Raw genomic sequence first — 21,840 nt, 5'->3', positions numbered from 1 at the left:
CTTATGTAACAAGTTGGGATTATTTTATATTTACATCCCAACTCGAGAGAGAGTGTTGAAAAGTATTATCAGTAATAAGCATATGACAACTTCAAGAGGACCGACTTCTATTTTTTATTTTTCCTTTTTTAAGACCCCTAAAAACCAAAGCTTGGTTCTGGAAAAGATTCAGCATCGCTATGGCTCTCAGATCTGACCAATATGTAACGTGTTCTGTTTGCCAAAACACACCAGTCTCTGCTGACAAGTGAATATGGTTGAGCTTTATTTCTAACAGGAATGCTTGCAGATTTCCGTCGCAACTCATTTAGAAGTTTGGATCTTGAGGAGCAGACCTAATTCACAGTAATCAGTTTCTCGACTTGACGAGGCACGATGAAAACGCGATGGAACAGAAACAGGAAATCTTCAGCTTTTATTGCAAAGGTCCAATCATGTTCAGACCAGAACTGAACATTAACGCTAATGCAACGGGAGTTCGAACAAAAAGGGAAAAATGATGGAACTAAGGAAGTGGCACGACGTCAGAAGTTGGGAACCTCAGCGCAGCCACTCTATTGCGAATTCGGGGTGCGGCTGTTGGCTGCAGACACACGAGAACCCCATTCCAATAACTCTTTGCTGGTGTCGTCCTTGTGGACGATCACTTCGATGAAGCAAAAGCAATCCTTCTTCTCCTCCGTAGCAGTCGTGATTGCGTCCTCCAGCTCCCGTTCGCAACGCACCTGCACAAAAGACGGGCACTGACTTGTTTTTTTCTTTTTCGCCTGTATTTACGGGTCGAAAATAAAGTGAAGTCACAATAGTAATGACATTCTGTGGCATCATAATTGAACTGACCTTTGCTGTCCAGCAGTTTCCTTCGCCGTTGTGGATAGCGTCCACCAAGCCAGTGTAGTTCCAGTTCTTGATCACATTGTATGGGCCATCATGGATTTCAACTTCTATTGTGTACCCGCCGTTATTTATTAAGAAGATTATGGTCTTTTGGCCACATCGGATCATAGTCGAGATGTCCTGTGCCGTCACCTGCAAGATGCAGAGAACTAGATGTGGCAGATTGAATGGTATACCCTAAGTTTACATTCGATTAGTCCTTAGATGCAAAAACTTGAAGAGAGGACTTAAAGACCTAATGGGAAAGTGATGCAGAGTCATGGATATTGAACTTCCCAATGGCCAGCGTATGAGAAACATGCTAACCTGGAAGCTCCCGTCACCGATGCAAGCGATGACTCGCTTATCTGGCACTGACTGTGCATATCCGAGCGTAGCGCCGACGGACCACCCGATTGAGCCGTACTGCATTTGGAACTCATACCTGCAGCACAACTTGAGATCCTTTTAGGTCAACAATTATTGCAACACTGGAACACTGGACTAGGAATGTTGCTTACCCACATCCTTCGGGCAACTTGAGTTTCTGACAGTTAAACCAGGAATCTCCGGTCTCGGCGATCACGGCTGTGTCCTGCGAAAGCATCTTCTGTATGTGCTGGAAGAGAACGTTCACCCTCAAGGGCTCGTCAGGGTCGCATTTGAGAGGGATCCCCTCAGGAACGTAGATCCTTCGGTAGTTCTCATAGGCGGTGGAGTTGAACTCCAGCTTCTGCGCAAGCAGGTGCAGGAAGTCCTTCATCAGGACGCAACCGAAAGCAGGGCCATTGGCAACGACGACCCGGTCGGGCTGCACGATGATCGCCTTCTCCCTCTTGAGCAGGAGCGAGTAGCCCACGGAGCTGTAGTCATTGAAGATGGGCCCCGCGAACAGATAGGCATCTGCAGACTCGACTATCTCGGCAGAGAAGGCAGTGCTGACGGCCCCCCAGTACGTGCCGATGAAGCGAGGGTGGTGTTCAGGCACGAGGCCTTTCGCGGACGGCATTACTGCAATGGGATAGCCGCATGCGTCGGCCAACTCGATGAACTCATGACAGGCATCAGCGACTCGGAGCTTCGGTCCACCAATCAGGACCGGCTTCACTGCATTGTTGAGGAAGGCGACCGTAGCCTCGACAGCAGCTTCCAGCCCCAACTTGTTGCTCATCCTAGTAAAATTATCGACATGTCCCAGGAAACAAATTGAATCAGTACCAGAGATCATTTGATCCAAACCGAAAGCGATAGAAGAGAGAACATGAATATACTTCGGCGGCAGGGAAAATGGGATCGGCTCCCTGCTGAAAGTTGGGTGAGGAATGCTTGGCAGATTACAGCTGATGCTTATGTACGCAGGCTTGCACTCTTTCAGGGCCGTCGAAATGGCTCGATCGATCTGCTCATGCGCGTTCTCCAAATTATTGACGATCGCCTGCGGCACAATTACAGAGACCGTCATCACTGCACGTACACTTGCATGCTAAATCCTATATTATCATACGAAGGACTCTAATGGAATGAACAAATCCCAAGGTCAGTGTTCTGCAGTGCCACAAAAGTTATTAGCATGATGGCCGGAATCAGTTTCGAGATTGCACGAGTTCGGATCTACAAAATGGTTCCTCCTTGCCAGGATGAAAAGACACGATCATGTAATTTGTGCTGAACGTTAAGAATCTGAACTGATGTTTCCCTCATTACCTGATAACACGTGACGGTCTGGAAGCACCGCACTTCTTGGCTGAAATCCGGCAGCCCAATGGTGTGATGCAGGATCCTGCTGGTGCCGTAATCGTTGGTGTTCGGGCCGCCGACGATGCAGATGATGGGGAGGTTCTCGCTGTATGCCCCTGCTATCGCGTTGATGATGCTGAGCCCACCGACGGTGAAGGTGACGACGCAGGCGCTGACCCCGCGCGCCCTCGCGTAGCCATCAGCGGCGTACCCGGCGTTGAGCTCGTTGCAGCATCCGACGTTGTTGAGCCCAGGCTCGGCGATGAGGTGGTCGAGGAGGGTGAGATTGAAGTCCCCGGGCACGGAGAAGACGTCGGCCACGCCGATCTCGACGAGGCGGCGGGCGAGGTGGCGGCCGAGGGTGGCCTCAGAGGAGGAGGCGGGGGCCGAGGGGGCGTGGGAGCTCTGGATGGGGGAGCACTTGCCGTTCGCCGGGGGGCAAGCGAGGTGGTCGTCGGCGCCCGGGGTGGACGAGTCCATCGGAGAAGCAACCATGCAGTCCATCGTCGTGGAATCGTGAGAACGTATGCGGCGAAACTGAGGAGGATGGAGGTCGGAGGGGAGATGGCGATCGTGGAGGAGCGGAGATGCGTAGATATAGGTGCGGTTGAAGAGGCCCCGCCGGCGAGTCAGGAGAAGGATTTTTTTGAGCTGGATCGGTCCTTTGGATGGCAGTTATGTGGGGGTCAAGTCATCGACCGGTTTTGGAAAGAAGAGTAGCCTTTCGCGCAAGGAATTTAACGGAATCGATTCGATATATCTCGATTTATTTCTTAACCGGACGATTCGGATATCAACGTTTCTTAGCCAAGTGTTTAGAGATACTTACTACTGAAAGAAAAAGTTTGACTTATTCTCTTAATTTATTTATAGTCCTTTTGGGCAGTTCTAGCTAGAAATCGCTAGTATGGACATTAGCCGCGCAATATAGTAGGGCTGGTATCGACATTGACAATTTCTGCATTTTTAAAATTTATTGTTTTTTATGATAAAAATAGAAAAAGTTCAGAAAAAATTTTAACAAATACAAAAATTATCTACGTTAGCACTGGTGCCTAATCTTGATCTTCCTGATGATATGCTTTGCACTTGCCTCTGTGAGGATTTTGTGGATAAGAAACCCAAGACTTAAGAGCCTTATGCCTAAATAGGTGTAAACTGAATGGTAAAAGTCAATCAAAGTTGAGTAAGGTTTAAGAGAGCTACCGTGAAGGATAGAATACTTGCATTGGTTCATTCTTATTATTGGCATAACCCATTTTTGGCATCAAAGTCACATAAAACAGTTGACGTCACGTCATCGATTTCCCACAAAATTGACCGAAATGACTACATTAGCAAACCATCAAAAAATTAAGGATTGAATTAGCCAAATTAAAAAGTTTATGATTGAATTAATATTTGTGCAATAAGTTTATAATTTCTTTGGTAATTCTCCTTTTAAGTGTTTGTGATGGTTTTGGGTACATTTCAGGAGCTAGGTCAATCGAGAATGTTTTGAGCGACATCGATGATGTAGTCCTTCTTGTGTCTTTTGCTTATTAGAAGGATTGCATTGCATGGAGGAAAGGCGAGAGCTTCGCAGAATAAGGAGGTGGTGATGGGTAGCATTAGTTTCTGGGGAGTGGTCATTATTTCTTGTATAAATGCGAAAGATTAAGAGTTAAACAATGTTACGCATCGATTCGATTTTAAGGACGAAAAGCTTAAGAGTAAGGCAGCGAACGCTCCGCATGAAATCACTTGAGAGCTGAAACATTGAAAGGGAAACGTAGGCGTGAAATGGGAAGGGACAGGCTGGTGCGTACTGTGTCTACCGTGGAGAAAAATGGAGGAGCTGATGTGCGATGCGAGTTTCACAAGCGTGGACACCAAGGCAACACCGTCCTTTTTTTTTTATTTCTATCTTTTGTTTATTCCGTTGTTTATAAGTTAATTGTTCTGAAAGTATAAATTTCTAGGTGTCTATTATGGAATCGCGCCTCCGGGAATTAACCAAAGAGATTAGGGGCCAAGTATGAAAAAGAACAAAGATTCGGGGGCCGGGTTATACCGTTATCATGCTTTCTTAACAATTTTAGAGCACGTCCGATCCGCCTTTCGAAAAATTCCAACAAGACATCATGCACTACCCCAATCACTTGTTTCCTTATCTCTCGATTGAAGATCGGGTAACATGCTATCGAAACCAAGTCGTGTTTAAAGCCTTCTCTTTCCTTGCGGGAAGCCCTTAGCTTAAACTGGGTTGAAAGTATCTGCTCGCCACCAAAGTCTTGTCAGCATCCGTGGAGAAACGATGAGTGTAGAAATCTCTTACCACCCGCCCGATTGACCAGAAATTCAAAATCAAGATCGATCGACCAGAAGGTCGAAATTGAGACTGTCCGGCCCAAAGTTTCCAATCACCACGAAGTCAAGAGGGTAAAGTGAAAATTATGCATGTAAGTTTTGAAACAAACTAAACATAAAAGAATCAGAGCTTAGCAACTGTTTTGAAGACGTTCTTCAATGTCCTAGAAATCGCAGTAAAACTTCACTCCCCATTATTGGCTCGGTCGTACAATCTGATTACGACTTCAACAGCGAAACATGGGAAGTCCATTAAATTGAACTTTCAAATCATAGTGAAAATTCCGGAGCTCGGAGGAAATAACAAGCAAGCAGAATTAACTTGACAACGTCAATCCAAGTTTTAGGCCATGAATGTCCACTGAGGCAAGCAGTGAAACTCGCAGAATAGAAAGACTCATCTCATTTCCCTCTCAAGGTAGGGGAGAAGCAACGGTAAGAGAGGTGGATTCAGCCACCAGTCCCAAGCAAAGTCCAAGACATAGGTCCTCGGAACAGTCGGACCGTGCATCGGCTATTGCACCATGGACCATTGAGTATGTAAGATTGAGCATCTATCTTGCTTTTGGACATATGTTTAACAGATTCCAAGTCCAGATGTGGCGGCACTCCAATCGTTCAACCTCTGCCCACAATCAAGCCAATCAAGGCGAAAGAACTTCCCCCACTATGCCATCACATGCTCCTAGATCGTGGCATGGTGCAATCAGTTTGGCAAAATTAGTTATTCAGATCATATTAGATTTGTAAGTGCAACATAACAATCTACATATTCCTCAATGACCAAACCATTTCTCTTGACGCAAAACAATTGCAACTGTCCATAAAATGACGAACTCTGACTGCACAAAATCATTAAAGTATCTCACAACATTAGTCGGCCTATAACAAGGGCATTTTTGTGCACTATTTGAAGGCCATGGCCGACCAACTGTAATAAAACAAAAAGGAAAGTAAATAGTATGAAGAAAACCTAGTAGGACACTTGGCACACCAAACTGGAACCCTGTAGATGCAAACATGACTCCATCCCGTCCCCGACAGACCAAGAAACCAAAGGACCGATCAACTACATTCCAGTCAATGAAGAAAACCCCAAGGTTCTCACCAGAAGGAAGATAAGCAGCTGATGGGCAGCAGAAGAGGTCTGAAAGCTACCCCCTTGTGCTGCTGACATCAAATGAGCGATGAACACGTCGAAACCCCTCAAGCTGAGGAAGAAGACTCGGTTTTCTTATCTGCATCAGGTTTTTCTTCAGATTTAGTTTCCTTCTCCCCCTCAGAAGCAGAAGCCAACTCTTTGCCCGCTTTATCTTCACTTTTCTTTTCTTCAACACTCAATTTCTCAAGAAGTCCAGCAGCTGAACTAGCATCCTTGTTTTCCACGTTCTTCTTTTGGGATTCAGCAACTTCCTGGAACCTTTCCAAGAAGGTTTTGCAATCTGCAACATAAATCAGAACATAAGGTGAGAACTTTTCGTCATTTTGACAGTTGATCTTGTAATATACAAAGACCAACCACCAGATAAGGCACTTTGGAAATCGAGCAGAAGAGATGCTCAGTTATTGCAAAGAAATTAGAATAACTAGTATACATGAGTACTATCATCCAAGGTCAATCATTAGGTTATAGTGACTTGAGAACACTTATAACCAAATCCACCTCCACAACTTTTGATCTCGAATTCTGCACAAGGAAACTAGTGGCTCCCAAATATAGACATCATCATACAAAGTGAGTTCCATTTGGAAGGAACAACTCCCTCTATAAATTTTTAGTAGAAATTATGACAAGTTGAAATTATGAGAATAATAGTATTCATTGAAAAATAGCCGCATATAGAGACCTAATATACATTTTTTCACTTGCAAATTTAGACTAGAGAAGTGCTCATATCGTCAGGTCAGATAAATTACTTGTCAAGAGCTGTCGAAACATAACAAGCTTCTGTAATGAATAGATGCTCAGTTGGCTTCCAACATATGCCCCCACTGACTCAGGAGCTAACAATGAAGGCAAGATGCAAGAAAGAGACAATAGGGCTTAATTCAGCCCAAACAGGACAAGAATCCAATGTCACATTTGAGATCCAAAGTAAGGTATAAGGAAGCCTCTCACTCCCACACAAACGACAAAAGCAATAGCTTCAGAAATACAGGAGAATAGATGCATTCGAACTATCTGAATCATGAATGATGCCATTACATCACATTGCTTACGAGTAAAGAAGTTGCTGACTAATCCCGAATGCTTTACCATTGGTGGTAGTCGCCCAATCTTTTAAGCATCGCACAAATCTATATTGTTAAAATCCAATCTAATGAAGGGAAAAAAGGACACACTACAGCAGGAGGAATCGCAATCTATGGCAATGTGGTACAGTGAACTCAGTGTAATCAGCATCCTAAATTCAAATTACATTAATACCAGCAAAAGAGGAACATAGGCCATTTCATCGCACACCTATCGGCATCTATGTTAAAGTATCTTAAACTCTCAATGCCATCAAGTTAGGAGAAGATCAGTGAATTTGCTGAACGCATCACCCATCGATCCAAATCAGATGCAGAAGGGCTCATCCTCATCCTTAACTTCTAGTAAAATTAGCTTAAATCACCGATCCCATCAAAGCCAAGAGAAGATCAGAGCATCCAGCTAAACTCACTCTCAACTGATCCGAATCTGATACAGAAATACTCGTCCTTGAGTTCCCCATCCGCGAAATCGGTCGCATGCCAAACGCACGATTTATCATTGCCCGAGTGTTCCTGGACAGTCATGGTAGAAATAACTGCAAAAGCCGAAAAAGCACAACAATCAAAAGGCCTGCCACCAAGAATCGAATGCAACTAGCACAATCGCACCGGGGGAAAAATCAATCAAAAAAGCGAAGCCTCGGACCTAGATGATTGGCGCAGATCTTCAAGGTTTTGGATTGCCGCATGACGAGCCGGACCTTGCCAGTCTCCTTGTGCTTCAGGAACTTCACGGTCCCGGCGCCCCTCTCCTTCCATTGTCTCCCGTCCTTATCGAACCGGTATAGCTTCGCTTTTCTGCAGGAATCGCCGGCATACAGAGACAGACAAAGTGAAACACTCGAGATCCATTGAAAAAACGTAAGGAAATCAGAACGATCGCGCGTGGGTTGGGGGGAGATGGAGATCGTACAGATCGAGGATGGCGTCCTCGTCCTCCTCGCCGGTGGTGACGGCGACCTCCTCGAGCTTGACGATGGGGGCGACCTGGGCGCCGGTGTCCTCGTCGTCGCCGGCCTGGGCCTCCTCGTCCTCCCGGTGCTCGCGCTCGGGCTCGGAGCTCGCCATTGCCGGAGGGGCGGTTTGCGGTGTGAGCTCCGGCGGGAGAAGGAGACGATCGGATCGGATCGGATCGGCGCGGCGGAGAACGGCGGAGAGAGAGAGAGAGAGAGAGACGGGGTGAAGGGGGGCTGCGAGGGTTTTATGGGGAGAGGAGAGTGGCGGTGGTGAAATTCAATCTATAAATTAAATATTTATATTTATTATATATTTTAGGTATTTTTGTGTTTTTGATATGTTAATATAATTTACTATTGGATAAAATTCTATTAAAGAATGATGAAAAGGGAAAAAAAGAAATAATATAAAATAATAATAAATTAAAAATAAATAAGTATTATGAGAAATTTTCATCATCTCCGTTAATGATATATCATTTATTTCAAAAAAATATACATGATATGATGTGAACATATCCGCCTTTAATATTGCGATTCACTAAACAATAGATAGAATATAAAAAAATCCCAAGATTTCATATCTTATCTTATCCAGTCATATTTCGATTATAAATCCGAACGACTAAACATTAAAGGTTGTTCATCCCGATTAGAAATCCGAACCACTAAACATTAAGGCTACGTTTGGTCGTCCGGATAATAATCATGATAGGATAGGATAAAGTAGGATATTAAATCATTTGGATAATAAAGGCGGACATATCTAATCCTATCAAGTGTTTGGTGCACTTTAGGATAAGATGAAAAATAAATATGATATTCATTTAAATTATAAAATTAAAAAATAGAAAATTTAATTAATTAAAGGCCATGGAAAAACCCTAGATCTAGAAATCGTGGCCACCTCCGCAGTGGCCACCATTGAAAACGGCAAGTGATATCTTCTCTTTTTGTTAAGTTCTTCATTTCCTTAAAAAAAATCTTATCCAATCTGGGCTTATCCCACCCCTCCCCCAGGATTTTTATCCGCGTTTTATCCGGATATATCCAGATTTGTCTGATCCGGTGGACATTCCCAAACATCGAATAGGATAATCCGGACTCAAATCCGGACTACCAAACACAGCCTTAGGTTGCTCAAGGGGACTCGTAAGCATGTTCGTATCCTTGCTTATAACTAGAATTCGTATCATCACACTCACGCATTTTCTTGGAGTCACTCAAAGAGCGCAATCCTCGTATGTCTTCAGTAATTATCAAGTGTAGAATGAAGAGTGTCAAACCTGATAAAGGTTAGTCGAGTGCTCAAAATATCTCAAAAACTCCACTAATATATTAAAAATGAAGGAACAACATGCGCATTCTTCTTGCTAGGGGTGGCAATTCACGTTTGCAGGTTGGTGTCCCTATGATATGTACTACAAATTAGGTCGACTAGAGTGCAGTTGTGTCTATCACAAACACTACTCGAAAGAACAATCTTTTAAAAATATCATGTCCACATAATCATATTAGCACTAACCCGTTAATCTGAAGCAGGGTTATGTAAACCAATTTCGTGTCTTGCGAATTTGACACGAAATCGACCCATAGACATTTAGACTTGATCTAAGAAAGGGTAAACACCATGACAAACCCCAAAATAATACTCCTGTAATTAATTATTTTACCACAAAAATCATTAAATTAGTAATTTATAATAAATTTACCTTCTGTTAATTTCTGTTAAATTGAATTAATATCATAAAAAGTCACAATCTAGTAAACTTGTGATAAACGAAGGGTAAAATCATAATCTAAGATATCCATCAACTATTATTCGTTATCTAACTAAAATTAACGAATGATAAATTTGTCATATGAATATCAATTTGGGGTTTTTGGTGGTATTAGTCTTATGGAAACCTGCCTAGTTTGGAGGTCGTGTGTGCTCAAATCATGTCGGAAATGGGCTATCCTTATCCCCGTTTGTTCCGATTACTAATCCCTACAGCCAAAAACCCCTGTCTCTTTGACAGCGAATCGTCAGAAAACCTCCTGCCAAGCTTCAACAGGTGCATTTGGAAGACTTTTTCAAGAAAGTCTTTGAGAGAATGCAAAGGCCATTGGGTGAAAGGTATTTTTCAAAATGTAAATTGTATTTGGTAAATTGTATTATAAAAGTCCTTTATGAAATACTTTGAGTAAAATAGTGTTTGGAAAAAAGAAAGAATTGGCCGACCAAGAACAAGTAGTTGCCGGTGAGGAGCAAGCGGTCCGGCGAAGGGCGGGCGGTCCGATGCAGGCAGTCCGGCGAGGGTCGCAGCGACCAAATCTACGACCAAATGGGTCGCGTGAAGGTCGCGACCTCCGCGGAGGTCGCCTGAAGGTTGTGGTCGACAACCCATTTGGTTGCAACGCGAAGGTCGCGTGCGTAGGTCGCGGCCAGTAACCACATCTGGTCACGACCAAATCTGCGACCAGATGGGTCGCGCGAAGGTCATGACCTCCGCGGAGATCGCCTGAAGCACGACTGGCGACCAGATCTGATAGAGACCATATTTGTGTCGCAACCTCCGCGAAGGTCACCTAAAGGTCGCAATTGGCAACCCATCTGGTCGTAACCGGCAACCAGATTTGCGACCAAATGGGTCGCGGTCGCGACCTCTACGAAAGTCGCCTAAAGGTCGTGACCAAATGGGTCGCACGAAGGTCGCAAGATCACACCTGACGACCATGTCTAGTTGCGTGACCCTTAGGGTCGCGACCTCTCGATCGAGGTCATGCGACCCTTGCTGAAGGATCGCACAGCCGCGGCGAGTCGGCGTGGCGGGCATGACGATCGCCAGCGACTGCATGCCCTTCGTCAGCCCCCGCTCACGAAGAAGACAATAGAAGAAGACGAACAGTCAGGGCAAAACTAGAAAAACGAAAAATCAACGAGGAAAATTTGAGGAAAAAAAATTATTTAGGCTTAGAGCTCAGCATGTCGAGAAGGCTGAAAGCCCAAAGCAGCCCCCACCTACCTTGGGCTTTCAGCCTTGGGAAGGCTTGTCATTGCCCAAATGGGGTTTGAAAATTTTTACCAAACACCAACAAATTAGCCCAAAGAGCTTTGGGAGTTTAAAGCGGCTTGTAAATGCCACTCCCAAACGCAACCAAAATAGGTCGCGTTTGGTTCAGCATTTGCAATGGGCTTTAAGTTCAATGCAAATGCTGAAAGCCCAAAGCTACTTAGAAAATACAATTGTGTTTAGTAAAAAAAAAATTGTAAATAGACTTTGAGTAGAATGTGAGTTTGGTAATAAAAACTTTCGCAATGAGCTTTGATGGGTATATATATATATATATTATATTTTATATTTTTTTTTTTTTTTTTTTTTTTTGAAAATTGAACTAAACCCTTCGCCGTTTCGGCGAAGGGCTACGACCGCCAAATGAGCCAAATCTCACGCCGATGGCCGTTGGCTAAGGTCGCCCAAGGTCGGGCGACCTCCGACAAGGGTCGCGCAACCCCACCTAAGGACCGCCGGAGGTCACTCGACCTCGGCAACCTAGGCCACCGCCGCCCGCTGCGGCGAGACCTAGGCGGCGGTCGCCTAGGTCGTGCGGCCCTCGGCTTGGTTGTGCGACCCTCGGCTAGGTCCCACGACCCTCACCGAGAGGTCGCCAACCTCGGGCGACCTCAACCAACGGTTGCTGACACCAAATCTGGCTTGCCGGTGGCCATAGCCCTTCACCTATCAAGCAAAGGGCTGCCTCCTTTTTCAATTAAAAATAAAAAATAAATAGGGGCAAAATCAAAAATATGAAAAATTAGTGATGATAGTTTTGGAAGAGAAAAATAATTTTAGCATTCTGTTGAATGCTGAAAACCCAAAGCTAGTAGGGATTAGCTTTGGGCTTTCAAAGATTTTGAAGGCAAGTTGAAAGTTAAAAGCCAGCAAAAAAATTGAACCAAACGGTCCAGCATTTTCTCAAGAGGCTTTCAGGGCTGAAAGACCATTGTAAATACTGAACCAAACGCATCGGATAGAATTAAAGTTAAATATATAAATTAAAATAGGATTAACTTAAAATATTTTTTATTTTTTTTTTAATTTCTTAAATTAGAATTAAAATATTATTTATATTGAAATATAATTTCAATTTTATTAATTTAATAAGTTTGTTATTCGAGAAAAATAACTTTCCTATTAAAGATATTAGAAATCCTATTTACCTTTATCCTACTTCCCTCATGGGATAATTTTATCCTATCTATATCCCATTTATATTTGACTTTATTTTATCCTAAATGAGCACCAAACGTAGGATAAGATAAATCATATCCTATTCTAACTGCCAAACACAAATTAAGTCTACACGTTTTTTTTAGTATGAAAAGGATTTTCAACCTAGTCCTTGTATTGTTTTTCAACTTGTCCTCTCCCATTTTAAGATCAATTTTTTTTTTAACAAACAACGAGAAATATGCACTTTTGGTAATAATAGAGGAGATAAATGACATTATTCCCTCGTGATTCAGTTTATAGACATAATAAAATTGTTGATTTCAAGTAGAGTTCGGTTCTAATTATTTGTAGGAGAAAGAAAGAGTGAAAAATGTGCATCCTCTTCGAAAAATTGTGTTCTAGTAATAAAGTTTATTCTACTTATTTTTAGAATAATCTAAAATAATGGAGATTACATTGTGTATTTTACAATTAGAGAAACATATAAATAACAAATTTGTTTAAAACGGTTCATGGTTAAATAAATATTACTAATGAAACTAAGCATGAGCGACCAAAAAGAGGAACGATAACACAAGATATGTCAATCATCATACACAATCCGATTGACGTTTACATGGGTGCATTTGTTTGAGTGAAAAAAAAAATCCACAAATAAGTTTTACGAACTTTCACACATTTGATTTATTAAAAATGATTAGTCAAGAAAAACCATTTATAGTCTAATAAAATATGCTTGCTTGAAGTTAGGATATTATTTTTCTAACTTGAAAATGGGAAAAAAACATTTTTTTTGAAAAATAATTTCCTAAAAAATATTATTCTTTATCATGAAACTTTCCGTGAAACAAACACATTCATAATAAAAGAATTTTTTTCTAGAAAATCATATTTAAGAAAAAATGATCATTAAAATTCATGTGATTTGTCTTCGTGCATTACAAATGTAAAAATTAGTTCAAAAGTGAAATCCAATGGGATTGAACAATTACAAATTTGGAATTAATAACTTATCATGTTAGAATCGATTCCTAATTTTTGAAACCTAAAACCTACTATGTTTATCATGAAACTAACCCTAGAAGCCTGGAATCTATCATGTTTGTTTGGTCTAGTTTTATGGTTTACTAGGGAATTGGTCTCCTTTTTTATCTTCATTTAAAAAAAAAAAAAAAAAAATCAAGACAAATAACAATTATAGCAAAATAGTACGAGTGATAAAATGGTTCAAAGAAAAACATATACACACCAAACATAAATATAAAGCAATAAAGAAGTTAAACTCTTTTGAGAATAATAAATAATCTTCTTCCAACTTCAAAAAAATAGGTTTTAATCGTTCCAGTGTGATTGGGTGGGTGGTAGGTTCAGCACCCAAAACGTAGACCTACCCACACAATACCGGTTTAAAAAATTTGGAACGAGAAACTGATTTTTTTTCTTGCTTCATTTAAAAAAAAAATCAACACAAAAGTATGAGCAACAAAACATGTGAAAGTAAAACATCGATACAAAACATACGCAAATATAAAGTAACAAAGAAATTAAATCTTTTTAAAAATAATAAATCATCTTCTTCCACTTCAAAAAATAAATTTTAACCTACACGTATAGTACTAGTTCCCATTTTTGGAATTGGAAACCAATTTTTTTTTCCTTTGCTTCAATGTTTTGAAAAACCAAAACAAATAGCAATTATAGCAAAATAGCACAAACAATAAAATGCTTCAAAGTAAAAAAAAAAAAAAAAAACAAAAACAGAGATACAAAAACAGAGAAAAAAATGTTAAACATTAAAGAAGTTAAGTTCTTTTACAAAAAAAAATAATCATCTTTTATTTTTTCTTTTTTTTCTTTTTTTCCTTTTTTTTTTTTTCATTTTTTTTTCTTCCTTTTGGCCGGCGTGGCGGCGGCGAGGGTCGGCTCGCCGGATCTGGCGAGATCGAGCTCGCCCGGGCCGGCGCGAGGTCGACGTCGCCATGGTCAAGGCAAGCTCGAGCTCGCCCTGGCCGTGCGAGCCTCGGCCTCTTCAAAAAAACAGGTTCTAAGTAGTTTCGGCTAGGGTTGGATAGGTGGATAGGTTTAACACCCATAACTTAAAATCTACCCACACAATACTGGTTTCAAAATTTGGAATAAACCAACACATATTCACTGGAACAAAAGCACCCATAACTTAAAATCTACCCACACAATGGGTTTCAAAATTATGACAAAACAAAATGAGCAATAAAATGGTTCAAAGTAAAATATTGATACAAAACAAATAGAAATATAAAGTAATAAGGACGTTAAGCTCTTTTAAGATTAATAAATCATCTTCTTCTTACTTCAAAGAGTAGGTTTTAATCGGTTCCCAAGTTGGGCAGGCGGGTGCATATATTCAACATTTAGAACCTAGAATTTACCCACACAATACCAATTCAAAAATTTTGGAACTGGCAACCAGTGTTTTTTTTTTTTTTTTGGTGACTCGAGAAGCATCGTACAGCGTAAACCTGGGGCGACCCATAGGGACCCACCTCCCACGAGCCGCAGGTAAGTCACGCAAATGACGAGGTGGGGAGTTGAACTCTGGCCTTGCAAGTGGCCAGTGTGCAACTCCATCATCTTTGCCACCAACAGGGTGGGTGCAACCAATGTTTTTTTCCCTTTAATTTTTTAAAAACCAAGACAAATGGTAATTATAGCAAAATAGTACAAGCAACTAAAACGGTTCAAAGTAAAATATCGATACAAAACAAAAAGAAATATAAAGCAATAAGGAAGCTAGCTCCTATAAGCATAATAAATCATGTTATTCCAATTTCGAAAACAGGTTGTTGGTGGATGGGTAAGTTCAACACCCATAACGTAGATATCAGTTCCAAAAAGTTGGATCTGGAGCTAGACTTGTTTTTATGGGCGGTTCAGTCCTATTTTCAGATGGAACTAGACCGGTTGCACAACTCTAGTAATTGTATAGTAATTTTCAATAGAAAGAGTAATATAAGCAAAGAAATAAATATTGGAGCTATCGTCACTTCTATAGTCTCCTTAGTTTTCCCATCTCAAAGGGGGAAAAAAAGAGCTTATCTAGAATATGACTTCTACTTTTAACTTTTGAGTGTTGATAAATTTTACAGCACTTATATAACGCAAGATTCTTGAAACTTTATAATATTCAAATTTTGACATGTAGTATGGTGTATAGCTTATTCGCAATTTTAACTATTGGCTTTTGAATATTCATAAATCTTCAAGAAGCAAACCAATCGTGGGTACATCAAGGAATAATTCATCATCAAGATGAAGTCCCTGATGCCTAAAACCCGACTCTCGCGACCCTGACGCCTTGACCTAGGCTCCAAATGGCAAAGCTCAGGGTTAGCGGCCGCACAAACCCTAGGAAGTCAGGGCTCAATGCCCCAACCTTGAGGATATGACTCAAGAACGTGGAGTGCTAAGACTTGAGACCAACACTCGTTACGGTTGGACTTGGGACCCAATGGTTGATTGCAACCATGGCCTCTGGACCCGAGGCTTGGTGGCATACCTGGGATCCCTGGGATAGGACCCAACAAGCCAAAGCCTAGACCTAAGATCCCGAACTAGATGGTGTGCTAAGCTAGATTTAGTATGTTCAATGCATGTTTCCATTTTTTGGCAAAAGATATCAAAAATGATTTCTAACCTGTTTGAAAACTTAATTTAATTTTCTCATCAAAGTACTTTTCAACGTCTAATTTGTATGGAAAAAGATATTTGAAGTGATTTGATTTGGCGATATGTTATTATGTCTCTAGTATGATCTACTAATTTAAATGCTCACCAGTATTGCAAGTCTGCCAAGCCACCAAAACGTTCCGCAAATCGACGTACCGTACCTGGCCTTAGCTCCCGGTTAATTTTGGGTTTTTCTTTGTCATGGCCTGGGTTACTTTGGGCAAGCCCGAAATTGGACAGCTCCAATTATGGAATCAACGAAGAAGAAAAGTAGCACATTTCCAATTAAACAATTAAAGCTGCAATTCAACTTGAGCATTGGCTTCACTAATTACAACAAAACACCCTTTTACTTTGCACATCTTAAGTGGAACTTGTAATTCAAACCTAGAATCAAATCCTATTTGGGAGTTATTTGTAACATCTAACACCAAAGATATGAAAGTTTAGAAAAGTAAACTGGTATAGAATAGTTGGTTCCAAGTGTCCGGTAACCCGGGCAAGCACCAGTGGCTACAGTCAGCGGAGTGGTCGGGATTAGCCTTCTGCTCGGGGCTCAGGTCACCGCTGTAGATCGAAGGGTGCCCGTCCTTCCGAAGAGCTGAGAGCATCGTAATGTCAAGAAGATTCACCGGGGTCTGCATGCCTTTGATCGCTGTGCTTATCACCTTCATCTGCTCAGGAAAAGTGCCAGGATAGGTGGTGCTGCTCGTTGGCACCGTCTCGCCGTAACAGTTCTTGGACACGGTAGCCATTGAACCTGTGCTCCACTCGCTCGGACTGCAATTTCATTGAATCAATCAGTAAGTTGTCAATCAACTAAATAGACAATTAGGTAACATTTCTAGATAACTTAGTTAAACTTCAATCTAGTATGAACATTATATCAATGATGGAAAATGAATAATTACTCACGGACATGAAATTACTTTTTATCCCATAACTTAAGGATGCGGGCATGGAGACCCGGCAGAAATCCTATGAACCCATTAAGTCAAATGTCTAGTGCGCCTAATCTAGAGTAATCTACATAATTAGCGAAATTCAAACAAGTGGTTTCTAGTTTTCAAAGCTAGAAATCCTCCGACACCCAAATGAATCACGTTAACCTGCGGATTGCATGCATTTAGGTTTCATTTATTGCAGAGCGACAGATGCAAATGGACAGACAAAAGGCAGTGCCATGGCCACGAGGAGCTAGGCTGGCGAGAGAGCAGAGAAGTTTCTCGACCGCTTGATCGTTTCGTCTGCACTTGAAGGCTTATTAATGTCGGCATTCTACCACATGAGAATTTCGCGGAGTCTCATGCGTCTCCATGGCTGGTCGGCCGACACATTGGCTCGTTCTCAGTTGGCTTTGTATAGTACACTCAAATGGGGTGTGAGGACAAGATGCGCTGGACCTTGCGATGGAGACGAATTACCGCCTACCTTTTACCTGTCCACTTCCATTGATCCTAGATAAAGAACTGCAGACAAGACTCTTATCATTTTCGAAGGGTCGTTTCGTCGAAATTTCGATGACCAGAAATGCATCTCGCAAATGCGCATGCGATACTTCCACAAAATGCTAAATTATTGATGGGTAGTACGTCTATAAGATTGGCCGAGCAGGTGCCAGGTGCGACCGGTCGAGATGCGCGAGAGATGGCCCCAGCATCATCTCTCCTTTCGCTTTTTTTTTTTTTTTTTTTTTTTTTTTTTTTTGGGGCTAACCTCAGCCCTAGGAATGATATCCAGACAGACAAAGTGCCGATTTGACTCAGCATGGGCCCAGGATCGGCCGCAAAAGGCAACCGAATCCGCACAGCTAAGTCCCCCTATCAAGATTGAATTTTTAGCCATTTGGAGCTGAGCTGGAGCAGCCTTCTTTTGATTTTCTCTTTTGACAAGTTGCTCAGACCTCAATTATTATGTCACGGAGAGAGGGAGGGGAGAGAGAGGGTTGCTTACTTGTAATGAGTAGGAGAGACTCCTTGGAAGAAGACCCGGGTCCGGGCCCTGTCGACGTTGGCGTCGACCCAGTTGGCCCATGTCCTGAGCCCCGTTCCCAACGCCACCAGACGGTCCATGTCCTCATAGTACCTCCCTCCTGCCTCCATCACGTCCCACCTTCATTACCGCCGCCGCCACCGTCGGCTTAGCATTAGTAGTTCATCATAGAATTCAATTATAAATATGACTGCGCTGTTATTTGTTTGTTTGGTTACCCCTGGAGAGAGCCCTTGTGGACCCACCAGTGGCCGGTGTTGAATGAGAGGACGTCGGCAGCCCGCCATGCGTCGGCGTTCCTCGAGATGTCCTCCAGCTTCAGGACCCTCTTGCCCTGGACGGAGTCGATGTCCACCAAGTAGGGGGCCCGGTAGAAGGACACTGACACCCCATAGTCCTGCCATGGTGTACCATGTTAATCACAGTGAGCTCTACACAACAGAGAGAGAGATATGCACGTTGACTTCCTAATTTTGCAGGGTGCCGCTTTTACTGACTGGAAAAGAAGAAAAACGATGGCACGGAACCGACTACTGCTCTATGATTGAGATTCCCAGTTTCTACACGTGAGTACTAGTACTCCCCACTTGACTCCCCGGGTCACGTTGCCGACAACCACCTACTGGTATACCCACAAAATTGCGCACAAAGAACCCGTGCCGTGCCATGCCGTGATTTTCCAACGTTACAGCACATCGAAACTGAAGGAAGCGGCTTTCTAAAAACCAAAGCGTGGAGCCGAAAGGCCTTCTCGGATGCCGTAGCACTTGTTTCAAATCAGTAAGTCCTACGATAAGTCCCTATTGAACGGCCTCTAAACTTGACTCCGGACATTGTCAAATTCTAATTGGATATAATATAACGGAGCCTAGAAGCTTTTGTTGAGTATCTCTATTTCCTAAGGCACCAGGTGGTGTGCCTACTCATGGGCCACTAGAGAGTGATCAGCCCTTAGAGAAACAATAATTGTGCGGCTCTCGTTTGTGCAGTAGCTGAGTTCCATGATGTTTCTGGTCCACTTAAACAAGCACTCAATGATTCCACCACATCACTTCATGAAAAAGAAATGTTCGAGTGCGCACAGCATCATTGAAACTTCCTTTTTCCTCCGCAAGTAAACATGGAGAGCAGTGAAATTTTGGCAAAGATCGTTAGTTTGAGGATGAAGCCAAGATGATGAACTCACGAGGAACTTGAAAGTGGAGAGTGGGTCGCCGGAGATCCTCTGGACGGGCGTTTTGGGGGCGGCAGCTGATATCATGCAGACCAGCGACTGCCACTGGTTCCTCCCCAGGGAGTCCCCCACGAACATCACCGTCTTCCCCCTCATCCTCACCAGGAAATCGAGTCCATTGAACCTGCGATATCACTGCCTTAAGTCCTCACTTCACTCACCGCATGCCTAAACAAGAGACCCAGAAACGAAAAACACCACCATAAAAAATAGAGCAAGTTTACAGTCGTCTCTTACCTTGGAAGTTCACAGCTGAGAGGCTTCCATCTATACTTGAGGTAGTCCGAGTCCGGGCGGCCGAAGGCTTGGCAGTTGAACTGGGGGTCGATAATGGGGCACTGGGAGGATTGGTACATCGGATACGTGTCGTCGAGGACCCACGTGCCGACATACAGTGAGCAGTTGGAGTACTGCTTGGCCCCGAGCATTGGCTTTCTATGCACAACCCGGGCGTTCTTTGCTCTCGTCCTCGGCAAGACCGAGCAGGAAGCCATGTGACGTTGAAGCCAGAAGAGGCATAGCGCCACCACAAGCGAGCATGGCTTAATGGCATTAGTGTAAGGTCTTGCCATGGTGAAGAATGCTGCAATGGACACAGAGAGAGAGAGAGAGAGAGAGAGAAGGGGGGGAGAGAAGGGGGCGGAGGGGACAGATGTTTTAGGATGTCCCTTGTAATGTAGTGACTTGTGGCTTGTAGCAGGAGAAATATATACAAGTTGGGGGGGTGTGTGGGGTTTCTGAAGTTTGAAAAGATTTGAGCATGTGAAGGTGGCTAAGCAGGGTTCACGAGAGAGCTTTAGGCGTTTTAAAAAAGTTGATTTGTCCATCTAGTGGCGGTGGCTTGTGAAGTTGATATGGACCCCTGGACCTTTTATCATATCTATATATATATATGATAAAAGGTGTAGGCTCATCTGTCCATCATCAGCATGAGGAATTGAGGGGATTGGATCGGTCTTTGGTGCACCACCAGCCACGGCCATGTGCTGATCTTCGATTTCGCTTTAGATCTCAATGAGGGTTGGTCCCATTGATTTTGGGAATGGAGAACTGGATTCCAGCAAAATAGAATAAAAACTCGCATTAATTTTAAGAATAATCGGGCTCGAAAAAGGTGTGTATATATAGCAGCATTTTTCAAAAACTCTGTTTGAAAAATTTTGCACATTTTTTTTCTTTGGAAAGGAGCCACCAAAAATTCCAATATGTAACCATGGTGGCACGATTACCCTATACTTTTTCTTGTAACATAAAAAAAGCCCAAATTTATATTTATGTGATACGTTTACCCTCTCTCAAAGTTTTGTTAAATAATTTTTCAGTTAAAATAACATCATTATATCAACACTGTTTTCTTTTAGTCATCCATATAGATAAATTTTTAAAAGAAGTAAACGTGTCGTACAAGTACAAGTTTGGGTAGGGTAAATATGTCACGGTTGGTATAAGTTGGGTTTTTAATAACTTTTGTTTTTTCACTTTTTGTTTTTGGAAATGGCATTTCTCATTTTTAAGGTAATTAGTTTTCACTTTGTTTGGTAAAAAACATGGGGTTATTCCAGTGCTCAAAGTCAACCCGAAAGAACTACTGCAGTACTTCCCATATTCTCCATCAGCCAATTCCATTTAAGATCTTGGTCAAATTCACTGGTAATCGAGAATCTTTCATTTTTAGACAAAACCACAACCATAACGTTCTCCTGCCGGAGGCTCGTGGCTACTCGAGGCAATCCTGTCTTAAAAAAGGGTGATCGACCTATGAATTCTCCTATTTCGGCACGTTCAGCCTTTTGCCTTTATTTGATTGGACATAAGGGATAAACTTAATTCGTTGTGCGAGAGCAGTGTTGAGTTATAGACATATATGATACCTTTTCGAAACCATGAATCAAGCAAAATAAAAACAGAAATCTTAGCGATTGATAAATGCCAAATAGTTCGCACCATATGAGGTGGGAATTAAATCATTATATCATTGCAAATCCAAAAAAAATTAATGATTACAAAGCGCTACGTCAATTGTTGAAGTGTCGTGCCTCTTTTTACTCATGTCCAATAACTAATTGACTTGTCTCTATTAAGGTGAAATAACATAAAATATGATTTTTCTCTTCTTCCTCTTCCATCACATAGGAACACCTTGTTCGACCACCATCTCCACCCGTTCTGGTGTCGCTTGGGGTCAACCCAAGCTAACCCTCCATCATCATCATTGCTCACGATCAGCTCCGTTGTTACTTGTCCAAATTTGGCCTCAACCATGGTTGTAAGTTTTGCTTGTCCATCCACCCACTGCAACAAGCTATGACCGGTGCTTGTCCAACCACCTATAACAACAACTACAGGCAACAAATTCTAGATTTGGTTGCCGAGATTGTCGATCTATTAACGAGTCTGAGCAACGAAGTCCAAATCTAGTCTCCACGGTAAGGATTGCAAGTGACGAAGTTCAGATTTGGTTGCCATGACTCCAAATCTCAAGATCGCGAGTAACGCAATGCAAGCCGAGCACCCTTTT

At 42.4% G+C, this 21,840-nt stretch overlaps 3 protein-coding genes across 4 annotated transcripts; all 3 read right to left on the bottom strand.

Moving 5' to 3' along the window:
• Positions 1–478: 478 nt before the first annotated feature.
• Positions 479–3,117, bottom strand: LOC104423824 (pyruvate decarboxylase 1). The gene is made up of 6 exons (XM_010036271.2): positions 2,581–3,117; positions 2,148–2,311; positions 1,398–2,048; positions 1,204–1,321; positions 841–1,029; positions 479–725 (listed from the first exon to the last, which is right to left on the bottom strand). Exons 1-6 carry the CDS (start codon positions 3,115–3,117, stop codon positions 555–557), a joined length of 1,830 nt encoding a protein of 609 aa, XP_010034573.2. The 3' UTR covers positions 479–554.
• Positions 3,118–5,732: 2,615 nt separating this feature from the next.
• On the bottom strand, positions 5,733–8,427 carry LOC104422375 (ran-binding protein 1 homolog c). The gene is made up of 4 exons (XM_010034686.3): positions 8,132–8,427; positions 7,865–8,016; positions 7,629–7,754; positions 5,733–6,404 (listed from the first exon to the last, which is right to left on the bottom strand). Exons 1-4 carry the CDS (start codon positions 8,284–8,286, stop codon positions 6,169–6,171), a joined length of 669 nt encoding a protein of 222 aa, XP_010032988.1. The 5' UTR covers positions 8,287–8,427; the 3' UTR covers positions 5,733–6,168.
• Positions 8,428–16,356: 7,929 nt separating this feature from the next.
• On the bottom strand, positions 16,357–19,953 carry LOC104422374 (protein trichome birefringence-like 45). Of its 2 annotated transcripts, none has more exons than XM_039303855.1 (5): positions 19,560–19,953; positions 19,275–19,446; positions 18,334–18,485; positions 18,050–18,208; positions 16,357–16,876 (listed from the first exon to the last, which is right to left on the bottom strand). In XM_039303855.1, the coding sequence occupies exons 1-5, from the start codon at positions 19,892–19,894 to the stop codon at positions 16,543–16,545; spliced, it is 1,152 nt and encodes a 383-aa protein (XP_039159789.1). In that variant the 5' UTR covers positions 19,895–19,953; the 3' UTR covers positions 16,357–16,542. The 2 variants fall into 2 exon arrangements, with proteins under 2 accessions (XP_039159789.1, XP_039159788.1); XM_039303854.1 differs by having other exon boundaries at positions 18,307–18,485; positions 19,560–19,951.
• Positions 19,954–21,840: the final 1,887 nt, after the last annotated feature.

The sequence above is a fragment of the Eucalyptus grandis genome, chromosome 10 (genome assembly GCF_016545825.1).
Source record: "Eucalyptus grandis isolate ANBG69807.140 chromosome 10, ASM1654582v1, whole genome shotgun sequence".
Classification (NCBI taxonomy): Eukaryota; Viridiplantae; Streptophyta; class Magnoliopsida; order Myrtales; family Myrtaceae; genus Eucalyptus; species Eucalyptus grandis.
This window is presented reverse-complemented; position numbering and strand designations above follow the sequence as displayed.

Excerpts from the sequence above, each read along its gene's own strand:
- LOC104423824 (XM_010036271.2), bottom strand. The coding sequence starts at position 3,117 with ATGGACTGCATGGTTGCTTCTCCGATGGACTCGTCCACCCCGGGCGCC. Across the intron at positions 2,312-2,580 it reads AGACCGTCACGTGTTATCAG|GCGATCGTCAATAATTTGGA; the intron begins GTAATGAGGGAA and ends ATTGTGCCGCAG. Across the intron at positions 2,049-2,147 it reads CCATTTTCCCTGCCGCCGAA|GATGAGCAACAAGTTGGGGC; the intron begins GTATATTCATGT and ends TAATTTTACTAG.
- LOC104422375 (XM_010034686.3), bottom strand. The coding sequence starts at position 8,286 with ATGGCGAGCTCCGAGCCCGAGCGCGAGCACCGGGAGGACGAGGAGGCC. Across the intron at positions 8,017-8,131 it reads GAGGACGCCATCCTCGATCT|AAAAGCGAAGCTATACCGGT; the intron begins GTACGATCTCCA and ends CGATTCCTGCAG. Across the intron at positions 6,405-7,628 it reads CAGATTCGGATCAGTTGAGA|ATTGCAAAACCTTCTTGGAA; the intron begins GTGAGTTTAGCT and ends TTTATGTTGCAG.
- LOC104422374 (XM_039303854.1), bottom strand. The coding sequence starts at position 19,894 with ATGGCAAGACCTTACACTAATGCCATTAAGCCATGCTCGCTTGTGGTG. Across the intron at positions 18,486-19,274 it reads TCTCCACTTTCAAGTTCCTC|GACTATGGGGTGTCAGTGTC; the intron begins GTGAGTTCATCA and ends ACACCATGGCAG. Across the intron at positions 18,209-18,306 it reads CACAAGGGCTCTCTCCAGGG|GTGGGACGTGATGGAGGCAG; the intron begins GTAACCAAACAA and ends GCGGTAATGAAG.